The sequence below is a fragment of the Blennius ocellaris genome (genome assembly GCF_963422515.1).
Source record: "Blennius ocellaris genome assembly, chromosome: 2".
In the NCBI taxonomy this organism is placed as follows: Eukaryota; Metazoa; Chordata; class Actinopteri; order Blenniiformes; family Blenniidae; genus Blennius; species Blennius ocellaris.
Window position 1 is genome coordinate 16,309,277 of NC_137651.1, and position 16,212 is coordinate 16,325,488.

Sequence of the window (16,212 nt, forward strand, 5' to 3'; positions counted from 1 at the left end):
TGCTTAGACGGCTGGAACAATGTCTTTAATGGGTGCTGCTTACATGCCAGGCAGGCTGAGCTCGGAAGTTTTAATGCTTTGCTCGCTTTCATTGTTGAAGCCTTAAGAACACAAATTTCAATCCAGTCGAAATTGAAAACTCACAGGTGTTGCTGGAAGAATTTTCTTCATATAAGGCTTCAACAGGAGATTGTAATTTTGTGCACTTGACGCTTGTTATAACTCCAGCTGGTCCATGTACGTTTGTACAGGCAAAGTGCCCATGTTGTTATTCTATGCGCTCTTCAGAACACACCATTATCCTCCTGCCTTTGTCATGACTTTGCTTTCCCTGCAAAAGCACATTCATGCTCTATTTTTGCTGTCAGATAAATCATGTTAGATAATTCTGCCGATCTCGCACCATTACTCAACTGATTTGCTAGAACACGTCCAACATAAGAAGTCTTAGTTCAACATGCTTTGGAAATTGATAAAAAAAAAAAAAAAAGACGACATGTCTGTGGCATTGAACCATCAACCAATTATTAGTTGGTTGTTGCTGCTCTTTTTAGACAAACGGATGTTTCATGCTGTCCTGTCAGGAGTTGCTGGCAAAGGAAGGGGCAACTGCATCTAAACCACATTGTGCATCAATAGTGTTCACTCCTAAGACTATAAATGGTTTCAACCCTCGCCTTGAGAGATCTCACATAATCGTGTGAATTACACTGCTTTGTTTACCTAGAATGAACCTCAGATCAAAAGCTTTGATGTGACATTTCCATAAGCCTTGGCACCGCTGTATCCTTCATACTATTTAGCAAAACTGATGTCTGGGAGGTTTGCAGTTGGGACACCGTTTCTACTCATAAGACAGTTATGTGTTAGTGGAACACCATTTTTACCAAGCAAAATCACATCCTTGAGATGGAATTAATGAATTCTCTTCAGCTTGAAAGTGTGCGTGGGCAGTACAAGCAGCTAACACACAGCTCATGTGTCTTTATTGTGAACAATTCCCCAAACCACTCTTTATAGCTTCAGTCTCTTCAGTTGTATCCGCCTCCTGTCCCAGGTTTTTCTTTTGTTTTCTTCCTCAAAATCACATACCATATTGATGGCGATAGAAAATTGCAGCACATATACATCCGGCAGACAAGATTCGATGTGGTCCAGTCTTCAAGGTGATAATTATACAAACCCACGCACCATTAGCTGCCCAAAAAGGGGTATATCTAATGAGAGGTTAGCACTGCCTCTGCCCAGCAGGAAGGCACTGACTTCAAATAGAAAAAAAAACACTCAAGTTTTTCCTTTTGCACTAAATGGCACGTCTGGATGGTTTGCTTACCATTCTAAACACAAACATGTCAGCCTGTAGGAATACATCCACCTTTTGATGTTCACAGCTCGCAAATGAAATTTTAGTAGACGTTGCTCAAGCTCTTCTATTTTCATGTTGGAGACAAAACACCAGCAAGAACACTGTATTTACTGTAGCTCAATGAGCAACCTTCCACCCACAAGGCACCACATGGCTTGTAGGTCCCAGTGCCCAAATTACTTGAAGTCCTGTCCCTGCAACATCAATCTAGATCACTTTTAATGCATTCAACAAATACACCTCCAAATGAAAAATGAGAGAGCTATTTCCTCCTTGGTTACTTGACCCACTTCCACCTGCTTTGTTTTGTCCTCACTGAAACAAGTAGGAGGTTCCCCCCCCACCACCACCAGTACCCCTTTTGTTTTGCTCTAATCATGGAAATGAATTGCAATACTGCTGCATCCTCTTCCCACTGTCATTCTAATTTGAACATTGTGATGGACTGTGATTAGATCACTTTTTTCCGCGGATTACCGCTGCCCCATATTTTTCTCAGATTGATGAGCTGCCTGTTTGAAAAGTGTCAGATTGTCGAGATGCTCTTATACCTTTAACCGTCGCCCCGGTTCTGCCATCTCTGGGGTCTGTTGCGGTCAGACCGCTTGAAAATCTGTTTTGTTAACTGTTATGTCGTATACTGCTAAAGTCTGGAGGACAGTCAGGTTGTATTGTCCAGGCATTTTATTCTCTCAACAAGTTTACGTTCATCTTGATGTTGAGAAGCTTGGCCTTTGATGCATGCAAATGACTGTCGTATGTTTATAGGGGAAACTGCGATAGTTATAAATATGCAAAGGAATGGTCTGAAAGTCAGCCAGCTGGCCCAAGAGGGCAGGGACTGGACACTGCACAGCTACTGTACTTGTTCAATTTGCAGTCCTGCTGCACCAACTGGAGAGGAAGTAACAATAACACATCACTTTGTATCCCCCATGGTCCCACTCAAACATTATTGTTCTGTATCTTTTTTTTTTAAATTATTATTATTGTTGCTGAGATTTATATTAACCAAGAACTAAGATTGCTTGAAAAGTCTATGCTGCTTTAATTAGTTGGCTTATTTGTTGTAGCTGATTTTGAAAATGTATGCATGCTGTGAAAACTGCTGAGTGGATTACTTGAGTTTTTCTTTCTGGCCAAAGCAAACACCTTGTTATGCAGGATGCACGCAATTCTGCAGCGTCAGTATGACACAATATCTGGCAAGATACTGTCGGCTGTCTCTATTCATCTTTTTAATACTATGTGCAAAGGTTGCTTCTTTTGTACCTGTTCTTATTTGTAGGCATGTGTGCACCTCCTAACGGCTGAACAATGTGAAATCAATTGGTGTGATTGTCTCAACTATGTCTGCATTTGTACACGGGATTTACAGTTGTACAGTAGATCGAACGAGAAAGCTTGGCTTCGCTCAAAAACTTAACGTTCACTGTCACTTTTTTTTTTTTCTACAGCATTACAAATCACCTTTCTTTTACTAGTGTGTTTTCGCTGTCGCTGACTGGCAGAGCTCTCTGGGTCATTTCAGAGTGGCTTGTGGTGGAACTTCACGTCAGATGAATGGGAGCAGTGGGCCAGAGACTATGACCATTAATTCTCTGCCCCACACCACACTGACTCGTGGGAGTGATGTATATATATTTATTGGCGTTGGTCAGAATTATCTTGGCAGGGTATATTAAACTGATCGTGTTTGCGGATACATATTAGATGATGTGGAAAGGTGCCAAACAAAGCTTTTATGGTAACACAGAGGGCTTCCACTTTACTGGTATAAACGCATCTCCTCACTGATTGGAAAGGTTCTGAATAGTGTGAGCTCCATTGTTCATATGTCCCTGCATGCAATATGGCAATAATCATTCTTAAATAAAGTGAGCTCATGACTTTAAATGTTCAAAATAATTTTGGTTAGCCACAAATGATCATTTCACTGCTGATTTGCAAATAAACATCAGTTACACACACACACACACACACACACACACACACACACACACACACACACACACACACACACACACACACACACACACACACACACACACACACACACACGTACGTATTCTCTGCCCAGCCAGTTCTAACACGTCTCTAGATTTTTGGTTTCCCAGGAAACTCACCAGGCTTTGCCTCATGCTAAGAGGTATTAAAGAAAGCTTATGCTGTGCTTGCATCTGCTCCCACCTTTCTTTACATAACCGCAGCCTTTAAGAAGTAATCAATTAGAAACCTGCTTATTTTAGTGTCTCACATTTGCTGCGGTGGTAAGTGCAATGCAACTCCGAGCACTTGATGATCTAATGACAGTAAATTACTTCTTTCTTCAGTTTTACAAATCATATAATGTTAATAAGTTGGTGATTGAACCAATAGCGCTTTCTTAAAAGTTTGTGCCTGGACTGTTTTAAACTGTGGACACCTGTATACAGGGTACCATGGTTTTACTAGACAATAAGCAACAACAGTGTTTTGTTTATACTAAACACAAGCGGAGGCCAACAGAAGGAGGTCTCATGGCCGATAGTCTTTGTGGTGGATGTTTCAACGACTTTACCTTAAGATTTCTCTGCTTATCTGTAAAATCTATGATGTAACAATATTTCCCTTTACATGTTATAAAAGGGCTTTAGCATCCATGTGTCTCTAATCACCTCCCACACAGGTATCCTCTGATTTCACAATGTTTAAACAAGGCTTCAGTGCTCCTTTACTCCCTTGTCATTTTACATCAGATCACTGATATGTGACTCAAATCTGATAAAAAGATTAAATCCCCATGTTGGGGATGCCAAATTGAGCTTTTATTAAAGTAATTTGTGTTGTGGTGTTGTCAAGATATATATATTTTTTTCCACAGATTGTGAGTTGCTCTTTGTGATCAAACTGGTAATTTCTGGCTAACGTCATTGTGCTTGATCCTTGGACTACTTAGATTAGCTGTATCGGTGTACCCTCTAAACTGGCTTTGTTGAGAAAATCTGACATAAATATACTGTAGAACAAGATAAATGAGTTTTGCAGCCACAATGGAGTTCTTGACCTTCAGGACATCCTTTATTGCTTCCTCGATATTGCTTTATTGAATTTAAGGAGGAATGCAAGCTGATTCCTGAAGTTCCTGAAGAAAAGCTGCACACAGGGTGAACTTGCAGACTCCTCACAGAAAGCCCTCCCGAGCCAAACCCAGGCTTAAACGAGAGACAACTACACCAGCCTACAGACCTCTTCAGAGCGTAGACCGGTCATTCAATTATGTTCCATCTGGCTGCTTTGAATGCTGCCATAACTCTTTCCATATAGAAAATGAACACAGTTGTAGGTTTGTTCCTTTACCGGTTACATTTGTCTTTTTTACAGAGAGCCAGAAGTATTAGGGAATGTCTCTGTTTTCACATCCAGTCGAGGTTTCCCAACAAATACATGACATAACATTGCAACCTTGCTAACATTCGCTTCTGTGGTCAGGTTTGGTTACTCTGAATTGCTATAATTCTGTGGCCTTCTTGTTAGTACAAAGGTGTTTTGAATGGAGTTGAGTAATTGTCCCTTTTTTGTCTCATTGTTTTCCTCTCACATGTAGCAGGATCTCTTGTTTCTCTCGGCTCAGGTCTCGGTGTGTCTCGCTGTTTGGCCTCTCCCTCAGTTCCCTGGTCAGATGAAGACTGTGTTTTCTGCTGGGAAACTGCTGAAGCATTTCCTCCCCTGCAGACTGCTTTCTTTGACAGTGGTCCTGATTGGAGGAAGTGAGGCAGCAGAAAAGGAGATTATAAAAGCCATTTTTTGGGGGGGGGGGTTTCCATCAACCCCCATATATCTTCTCCTGAAGTTCCCCGGGCTCACACACACCGTGTGACTGATTGGAACATCGGGGAGGCTTCTCGTGCTCGTGGAAGTATCTGACACGGTGTTTACAGGTTGCTATTGTGGTTCTGATTATTATGAAATATGATGTGCTGGCAAGCACGAGGGAGTTGTCCCTCTCTGATTGCATGCTGGATGATTTCAATCCACCATAAGGAGTGTGGGCTGCACGTGAAGGCGGGAGATTGGTCGCAGGTGTCCTATCCATGTTGGCAAAATACGACCGTGCTACTATAGAGACTTGGATAGTGTCGCGTTCTTTCGGTGCAGAACATACTGTGGCAGTATTCAGCTTTGCCAATCCATGACAGTTTATTTGAGATTTATCGTCTCCCCACTGTGTCTTTCTTAGCTGATGAGTTTCTGGGAAGACATCATGCTGATAAGAGGATTAGCTTCAGTGCTTTTCCTCCGGTCTTTATACCGCCTGGAGGAGGGATGGGGCATATTAATGATGATGTTAAAAATGAATGCGTTTGCCATTTCAAGGTGACAAATGTGTAATCCTCGGTACTGCTCGGCCCAAACGTGCTAATATCCCTCATCAAATGAGTTGAATTGAATGGCTGTGTGATATTTTGCCCAGCGGAAATAACAGTGGTATTGTTTTGACTACTGTCTACTGTACTTGAACGAATGGACGTATTCGGGGTAAACAAGTTTCAGCACAAGTCGCACTTAGCTTCACCCTCTTGGAGGCATCTCTGCTGGTTTCAAACATTATAATTTGTCAACACACTGACGGCATCCCAGAGTCAACAGTGGTTGTTACTTTGGCTGGATGAACATGCTAAGCTTTGCTGCGTCAGCGCCACACTTGTTTTGTTTCTCCGGCGAAGGCTTGGCTGGCAGGCCCAGGCATGTAACCATGTCTGACCCGTGTTCAATATGTGAGGAGATTTTGATCATTCTCAGCCATGACTTAGTGTGAAGCATGTCCCAGTTGCGCTTCGATTAAACTATTGTCTTTCAATACTATTTTGCGTTTGCATTTTTGGATTGAAATGTCATTTCAATTACAAATCGTCAAGTTTATGCGAATATTTCAGTTTTTAATTTGATTAAAATGGCATCGATGCCACTGTTTGAAGCAAACAGATTAAATCTGGCTTGAAAGTAGTCAATCTAAAGTAGAAAGGGGCAAGTTTGATCATTGTTAATGCCAAAAATATGCCATTCTCACTACTCGAGAGCCCATGTATGATTTAGGCTATTTGTGAATTTTTGCTCTGAATTTCATTTATAAAATCATCATGCTTGTATCGGGGTGAAATCTGTTTAGTTGTACAGTAATTACACTGAATCAATTTCAAATAATTAAGTGGAATTGTAGCTTAAATTTATTAGTCAGTATTGTATTCAGTACATATTACTACATTTCTTATCACCGCGCACGCAAAAACATACTTGATATTCATTTCATCTGTCAAATGTAAAGCGGCTTTTCATAAACAAAAGACGCACCTGTGTGTCATGCCATTATTTTCATGATAATGCATTTTCATTGTGCTGATGCACTTTAAATTCTATGTAAATTCACTGATTAAATGTTCATCTTGTCGCACCAGTTGTTTGCATGAGATCCAAATTTCCAAGCTTCACACCTCACATTTGTGATCCTCTATTTACAAACCTGTTCGTTCTGTGTACCGGAAAAATTACAATAAAGTTAATCTGAATTATAGAGCTGTAATGGGGGGGCAAGCAGTTGGTTTCAAACCTCACTGCCGAATAGAATAAAATATAACCAAATTGACAAATCAGAAAATATGTTAAAATCCATTTGTAAAAAATACCTATCAAATATTTCTAAGTGGTTGCTGTGCACAGGGCCATGTGTCAGAAGTCGCCAAATTCTATTTTAACCCAGAGAGCTGCAGTGCACACAGACTGCCAAGGCCTGTGTGGCCCTGCTGCGAAGAGCCAGATTCATACCCTCGGGTCAGGCCCGCCCTCGTCAGAGCAGTTTTACTAATAACAGGAAGCATGGCCGTTACTGCACACGCTAATGAGCAGCTGTCCAGACCCCGAGACGGACTGATTACAGCAGGAAGAGTGTAGTTAACATGCAGGATTGCTCTGAAACACCAGATACGTTCAAGCTTACATGCTAGCGTTTGGCTGTAGGGAGAAGCGAAATATTACTCGATACTCCAGGGACACGTCTTTGGGTGTGTGTGTACATTTTTAATTGTGTTGTTTTGACACTCCTCAACAGAAATTGCTCCCAGTGGCGTTAATGATGCGAAATTTCTACCTCGATAACGCCAAGATGCACTTTAAACTCCAGAGTCAATGGATGAGTGTTTTGCCCTGGAGAATGAAGTAAAGTTGCGATAACCGCCGACACTGCTGGAAAATTGTTGGTGTGATTAAAGCTGATTAAAGCCTCATTGCTGAGTTGGCAATCATTAGATGAACTCAGTTGTAACTTTGATTACACATAGCCTCACCTGATATCGTACAAGCTTTACCACTAAAACTCAAAACTGACCTAAAAGGGACTCAAGTTTATTTATTTATTTTTAATTCATGAGAATAATAGTGCTTTGCCACTCTACTTCACTGAGTCATGTTAAACTGACACAGTCACTGTAATCTGATGATTCTCTGAGTAGGTGTAGTTTTCAGGTTTGCCATTACACTTTCATACGCCTGTACGGTCATTGATTTATTTTTGTTTATTTTTTTTTCTATACTTCAGGTTTTTCTAAAATGTCACCATTTCATTAGTCTCTTACTCCACGACATCGTGACTGCATGGCCTTTTGATATCAAAGCAAGAGAAGGTGGCTCCATGCTGATTTTTGGCCCAGTCATGTTGGGACTGGGTGAAATATTCATGGTCACTGTAATTTAATGTGATGTTCAATAGAGGGACATTTCAACAAGCCTTTTTTTTCAATTCTACTCTGCCTTTCTTTTCCTTAATCATATTGATGATGCATCCAGCAGATTCAGTTGTCATTGGAAACTGGGTCCTAAATTAAAGCTGGTTATTGTATTGTGCTTTTTCTTGCAGTCAGTGTGTGTTTTGCTCTCAACGTGCCTGACATGTCTCGACAGTGTCTGCTCATTTTCATGATTTATCCAGTGCGATGTGTTAGACCTAGTCTCTGCACTGGTTGCCTGCGTGTCAAAGGATCAAATTCAAAATCTTATGAAGTTTTAAATGGTCTCGGGCCGAAATACAGCTCAGATTTACTTGTAGAAATTGAAACATCGAAAGCATTGATGTCCTCCGTGAGAGTTTTACTTGGTGTTCCCTGCAGAATCAGAAGAAACAAGGTGAAGCAGGTTTTAGTTTCTCTACTCCTCACATGAAGTCTGCTGGCACTCTTCTTTTAAATCAAGCCTTAAAACAATTAGTTGCTCAGACCCTCCATTAAACAATAGATTTTACTTATTTTATTACCTTTTATCTTGAATGTGTGACTTTATTTATCCTCATTTTTTTATGCCATTCTTAATCACTTTGTTTTAATGTTTTTTCATAATCTTAATCATGCTTAAGTGATGCTAAGATGCTTAGTTGCCTTGCTTCTCTCTGAATGGTGCTTTAAACATTTTAATATTACATATTAATGTTATTTGGTGTTTTATTTTGTAGGAGACCTTGTGGCCAGTGTGATGTTTGAGCTCTGGGAGCAGGACTGACTGAAGGAGCATGGTGAAACACCAACCCCTCCAGGTCTATGAGCGCCAGCTGTGTTTGTCGTGTATCACGGGGATCTACGGCTGCCGATGGAAACGCTACCAGCGCTCCCACGATGACACCACCAAGGTAAAGGGTGTCAAAGTACTGTTCTTGGGTTACTGAACACATCCAGATAGCTCTACACCTTGATGCTATTTTGCCAAAGTCAATGTTTGCCGTTGTAGAGAACACTAATGTCTTATGGCGGGGCAGGCTGCCTATAATGCATGTTGTGTACTTGACATAGGATCAGAGCAATGTTTATCCTTCTGCATGACAGCAGCTAATAAATGACTGTGTGCTGACATTACAAGGTTGGTGTGGGATTACAGCTGTGGACAGAACCCGAAGGTCTCAGTCCAAAAATTGTGAGTCTCTGGGAGATTTCCATGTTGAATGGAACAATCCACCAGCGACGCAGTCTGGAAAGCAGAGTCATTCCAAGGAGACAGTTGACCTCATATAAGGGGGTAGTGAGATAATAAAAAAAAAAAAAAAGCAACTATCTTGCCGCCCTTTGTATGGATTAAAACTACTTGGAGGAGTTTTCAATGGATAACTTTTTCCACAATACTGTAGCAATGAGTGTCTGTAATGTGTTTAGTTTTTACTGAAGTTTGATATATGGCTTTGATGAAAATCTCAATGAAATCATGATTTTGAAATAAGTCAAAGTTGTGCTTGTCACTGATCTCACAATATAATGAGCTATGCTGACACTCGTAGAGATACATTGACAATTATCGTAATTAAACCCATGTATCTCCGCCTCTTTGTCATTTACTTCTCCACAGTCACTTTCCAACAATGACTGTGTGGCTATAATGAAGGAGACTGATATTATTGTAATTATGGGGTTTAGAAATAGTATTTCTGATTACCAGAGTTATGTTTTTCCAAGTTTTGTGTCATTTGTAATAATCTGCCTCCGATAATGTTTACAGACATGTCTGTTGAAAAATCATGATATTTTCTATTAAAAATGTCTGAAGTTTAAACCTTTTAGAGTAGCTGCTACATTAATGCTTGTATTTTCACAGCCCGAGTAACAATATGGTTACAAAGAAAGTGAGATATTTGTACGGACCCTAAATGTGCCACTGATCCCTAGATGACCCACTCTGCATTGCATGAGTCTCTCCAGCATTTATTAACAAAGAATTATCTTCGACCAGATCTGCCCTTGCTGCCTTGCTCCCTACGCAATAACCTTGAGATTTCTACATTGCAGTTCATGTGACACTATAATACTCCGCTATCTCCATTTGCCTGTCATTTCCTACACTCTGCACATTTTAATTTGGCCTGATTAATCTGATTTAGACAATATTGCTTATGCTTGTGTGTGTGTTAGTGTGATTAGTACAACTCTCCAAGCAAGGACTTTATTTTAATACTGGATTTGTAAAAATCATTTGTGATCATGTACGCATGTGTCTGTTTATAGAAAATATTGTTATAACAAGAGTTAATGGGATCATTACACTGGAAGCTCTGGTTCCACCAAATCACATTGCATTCTTTTTTCTCTACTATTGGCTGCATACTAGGATAAGTATTACAGGCCCCAAGGGATTATCCATCTGTCCTGACCTTTCCCTTTCTCGCTGCTATTTAGGAAGGACACACAGGTTATGTTGCTGCAACAAACCCAAACAGACAGTACACACCCACACATGCGCTTGCACACATTCAGACAGTAGGTTGGATGATGTATTTATGCCCACATAGCACAGTGTGGACCAGCAGAAATGTTGGAGCTCAGTATAGTCACTAGGGAAACGCACCAAATGTGATGTGTGAGCAGACATGAATAATGTACGCAGGTCAACATTCTGGTGTTTTACCAGGAGTTTACACAAAATCATTGCTGTGAATTCACTCCAGAAATCATTTTGTTGTGCCCTGTTTGCAGGAAACTCGACACCGAGTAGCACTATTTCCTGCTGCAAGTGGCTGTCTTTCAGGCCAATTGATAGGATTGTGCCGAGTCAGCATTCCATGTTCATAGTGCTCATCCTTTGTTTTGACCGTGTGCTGCCTGGCCCGCTTGTCTTCAGTCCGGTGGAAGAAGAATACGCTCATGTGCACAACTTTTTGCCCAGCTTGCATCGAAAATGGAAAATGATGTACACTGTGAGATGAACTGGTTAGTTTTACACTAACTGTTCGTCTGTGTTGTAACGCTATCTGAAACCATGAAAGACCATTTTGCCATTTATTAGTTTCTTTGTTTGACTGTGTGCTCGTAGCAAATACATGCCGTTTTAATTGAGGATGCTGCTCTACTGAGGGCAAGGTGATGTCATATTAGATCTTTAACGGCCTTCGTAAACAAACTGTGACCAATCAAGGACAGGTATCGGGTACCTGTAACTGGACTCGAGTGAATCACAGAAGCGTGAGAACCGAGAATCTCATGTTGAAACAACTGTAGGCTCATTCATAATCCACAAGAGGATCATGCAATTTCTCTCCTTTCTCATCTTTGTCAACTCTAATGAGTCGTTCAGGTTGACTTGCTCGTTGAGTAAAGCTGCTTCTGTGTGTGTGTCCGAGGTGCTTTTGTAGGAAGATCGCTCCACGTCATGCAGCGCAAGGTGATCTTGCCTCTCAGTAATAATTGAAAGTATTTCCATTTCGTCGTTCTTTACCACACAGAGACAAAGGCTTTAAAAATAGAGGTAACCATTTCCCACCGTTATTTGTCAATGCTCGTGGGGTCTTAATCTGCCCTGGTCTGTGAGATACTGGATAGTTATTGTATGTTTCTTATGTGGTTGTGGGACTAATGGGTCCACAGTCACTAGTGTTTCTTTTCCCCCTTTTAGGCCTCAAATTAAAAACATTGTTAAGATGCTAATTAGAAAATTAAAAAATACAATTTTTATACTTCTAGTTGTTGTTTTTTTTCCATTTATTGACCATAAAAAAGAAACAAACAAAATGATTCAGTACAAAACAAAAGTTTCCAAGTTATTAATGAAAGGGAGCAAAAGGAAGAATGACTTTTATAATCTGCCACTTGTCACAAACCAGGAACTTGCATAACAATAAAAACATACACACTTCTTTTCTATTATGACAATGCTATAATGCTATTTCCCCATTTCTTTGTTTTTGAATAATGTGCTGGTTTTGATTACTTTTTTTTTTTTTTTTAATCTTGCATGTGAATTCTTTTGATTCCTTGTCTAGATTGTTCCATAAATTGACCCCTTTTACAGAAATGCAGCATTCCATCTGGCCTTTAATTGATGCAGTTGGGTTTATGAGCTTTATGCATGATTTGCTAAATATTATAATCTACTATGCTGTGAAATTCTAACAATTTTTACTGACTAGATAACGGGTTTGTTGGATCTCCATATATTTTTCCCACTGATTATTCTTATGGCTCTTTTCTGCAAAATTAAAGTTGACTGGATGTTTGTTTTTACATGCATTCTCTCAAACTTTAACACAGTTGGTCCGATATGGAACAATCAGAGGAAAATATTTCTCCCTTTGATGGTCCTTTTTGAAATACTATGCTTTTTTTTTTTTTTGTGGTCGTCCACTTGTATATGCATCTGCTCCTCGTATCCTTTTCCAGTTGCTGTCAGACTAAAAGGTTGCCGAGGTTCAGTATTTGAGATGTGAGTTGACTCGGTGATGAGGCCGACGGTGTCATTCACTCCACGTTGAAGCGGTGGCAGTTACAACTTGCTACAAAACAAGAAGCGGGGCTTAAATGTTGATAAGTCATGTACTCATTTCACAGTTTGACATATTGTGGATAAATGGAGGTGATACTGTTGCTGCCCTACCTATGGGAGGACTACATCCGGTCATAATGGACTTCTATGTAAGATTTTATCATCAGCTTCTGACTTCACATTCATGGTAATTAATGTATTGCGGTGACCGGCTAAATGCATTGTGTTTTTGTCGGTCTGTCTGGTGGCTTCCCTATTTTTTGTTTTCTTTCAAGGTTCAACTGTCACTCAAGCATTGCAGTGCCAAATGTTTCAGACAAAAGTCAAGCTTGTACACAATGGAGGATTCATATGTAGGTGTATTACGTGTGTTGGATAGCAGTCTGATTTTAATTAATGGGAGCCATTCATTTGAACATTCACACTTGAGTTTAATTAGTTATTTCAAACAGTGCACAGTGTCGCTTTGCAAGTTTTAACAGTCTCAGAACAGCTGTTGCAAGGTAACTGACAGACTATACTGAATCTAATAAAACATCTGTCAACAGGTTTACTGTATTTGCTGTAATTGGAAATCCCTCCCAGGGCGACCTACTGTATGTGTTCAGCCTCTGCAGATGCATTCCATTCTCCAGTTTGTAGTTAACCTTCAACAAGCAGTTACAAACTTCCTGTAACTTCCTAAATGTACACACAGTGTGAGATAAGGCGTGAGTTTGCGGACCTTCTCATTGACAGCTGCTGCCAGATATCCTGAGTTCAGCTCCGGAGGGACACTGTTGACTTTATGGGTTTGGTAAACAACCACAAATCATCAGATCTCAAACATTCTCCTTTCATGTAAGAGCACAGTTATGTTCAAAAGACAAAGGTGGTTGAAATCGGTCACTTTCACACCATGGACAAACTAATTAAATGTATTTGTTGAGTCAATAGTAATTGAAAATCCCTTTATGTTGCAATGTTATCCCTGTATTTATTCATCTAGAGTTAAGGGACAATTTTGGTTCAGTCTTTTATTTTTTTTCTTCCCTCTAGCATGGTCAGCTCTCGCTTGCAGGCAATTTTTGCACCAGGAGCCGATTTCTCTGATGGAATAACTGAATGATAAAGTGGTGCAGCGCCACTCGCACGAAATACCAGGGACTTATGTGGATATGCTCAGGAATGTGACGATTGACTGACGTGTTAAGTCCAGCAAAGATAGAGTCGAAGGCAAAGGCACGAGAGATTATTTCTTGCAGAAAGAAAAAATATTAAAGGAGCCAAAGCAGTTTGATCCACGTGTGCCAATTCAAATTCAGCAGCTGTACACTTCGATGGGGATCAAGCTGTCATATCCAGCTGAATGCATCAATTCACTGTATATTGTTTGCATAGTAGCGGAGGTCTGCAACGGTTGATCTCATGCATCCATGCATTGTGGGTATGTGTGAATGTATACATTTGACTGTAAAAGCTATGTACATCACAATACCCTTTGCAGAAATGTACATAAATAACCATCAAATGAGAATGTGTTATTTCACACGATTGCCAACATGAGCTCAGATTGTGTTTGCATCACATCACAAAGGCCACAATCAACTGAGTACAATGTGTTTCTGAAAGTTCTTCTTAGATTGATGTGTTGGAAGTAACTTGCACTGTGTGACCATGCTTGGTGACGCACTGCACAAGATACAAGGATGGTTTAAGTGTGAGATGCGAGAGCATACTGTCATGCCACATTCTTGTCGGTGTCACTTATCGGCTGTTGTGTTTTGTGTCGCGTCTCTGTAGCGCCACTGGGGGAGTTATCACTGTTTAACAGATGTACACATATTACCAACAATAACATTACTCAGCCTGTGAATCAGCAAAGTGGTTGCTCCTTTCAGGGTATGCAGATATTTAATTTCTTATCATTTCCCTTCCAGCTTCCATGATAAATCTTAAGTACCACCTATAAGTTGGATGCAGAACATAGCAGATATCCTTGTTGTCTGCTCTCTTTAAAGAATAATGCTGCAGATGCTTTGTTGTGAACTAATTGCTGTATCTGTGTTTGCTGATTCAAGCAGGTTCTGTGTTGTCGAGCAGCTGTTGAGCATAATTCACATACACATTCAGTCTCTATGAGCATAAATCCAGAGCCACATGCAAATTATTGAGCAGTTGCCTTCACGAGGAAAAAATAAAACTGGTAAAAGTACAATAAACCTCTGCGAACCTTTATGATGTTGAATAATTGTTCAGTAGCGACTAAAAAATATTTAAATGTCTTTTTGTACAACTCAGTTTTGTTAATGGTTCATTTTCTTTGTGTTAATCTTGTCGGTAACAGGATTATTGGGGTGTAAAGAAAATACACGCACAAAATATAAATGTACATAAAAAATTGAGGATGTGTATTTACACTTATACTCTTAACTACAGTAGGTTGCACAGGTTTCTCCCATCTGGCACTTCTGTTTGATTTATATAAATTGATTTATATATTATTTAAATAGAAATGGGGTTCCAGTGTGACGAGGCATTTACTAAATGAATGGAATTCAGATGAAAAGACGAAAGGCTTGACTGTGTCTCAATGAAAACGTAGCTCATTTTCCCTGATATAAGTGAAAACCAAGTCTATACTTTAATAAAAAAAAGCTTTTTAGCTATATATCTTGAGTATATCTTCAGATCACATAGTTCATAAGTGCATTGCAGCCACAAAGGAACAGTCCAATAATAAATCTAATATTGTCTTCTTCTCTCATATTCCATTGTACAGGTGATGCATTTATTTAAAAAAAAAAAAATAAATAAAATAAATCTCTATATATTGCCATTCAAACCACTGAGGGCAGAAATGAGGCGACTTCATAAAGGCTTTATGAAATGCTTCTGTCTTGTGTTGTGGTGTGGTGGATTACAGTTCCTGGATTGTCTGCGCTCGCTTATTAATTCACTGCAAAACATTTTCATATAGTCTTCACTTTGTGCATAATAGTCACAGACAACTTCTCTTTGTATGTCCACATTTGTGTTCTTAACATGCTAAAGCACCGAAGTGCCAGATTTCCTCCAACTTGTGTTCAGTATTGTGCATCCATTTACTTATATGAGCATTTTGTTGTTGTCTCAGTGTGTCAAAGAAAGATCATTGCTGTAATTTCACAATAAAACTTTCAGAACTATTTAGCTTTATATTGACTGAAAGAATGCAGTTGAAGTGGTGTATTTGTATTTGTATTATTAGATCAATATTGTTGATGGCATTTAGGACTTTTCTACTTTGAGAGTTTTTAGTAATGTGCAAAAAGACTTTGTTTAATCAATCGGTTTTAGAGGTTTTAGCTTGTGTGTTTACACAAGAATTTTGCAGGGATTGATTTGATCCTTCTATTCTTAGCTGTGAAATTGTTTCTGTTATTTAGATTTTATAAACGTTTCCATTTAAGGCATCAGAGTTTCTCTTTTTTCCCTCAATATATATGTATAGTAAGGCCTCTGCTTTCTCCGAGGAGGCCCCTGACCTATTTTGGAAACTTGCATCATTATAATTCAATTGAATGTAGGCACTTTGAGTTGAAGAAGATTCAATATCATGACAT

General features: G+C 39.6%; 1 protein-coding gene across 1 annotated transcript in view; it reads left to right on the top strand.

The window, feature by feature from the left end:
- gdpd5b (glycerophosphodiester phosphodiesterase domain containing 5b) overlaps positions 1-16,212 on the top strand; it is a 41,887-nt gene that overhangs the window by 5,269 nt on the left and 20,406 nt on the right. The window contains exon 2 of the mRNA XM_080502680.1: positions 8,844-9,017. Within this exon, the coding sequence (XP_080358806.1) occupies positions 8,901-9,017 (117 nt within the window). The 5' untranslated portion in view covers positions 8,844-8,900. The remainder of the gene's footprint in view (positions 1-8,843; positions 9,018-16,212) is intronic.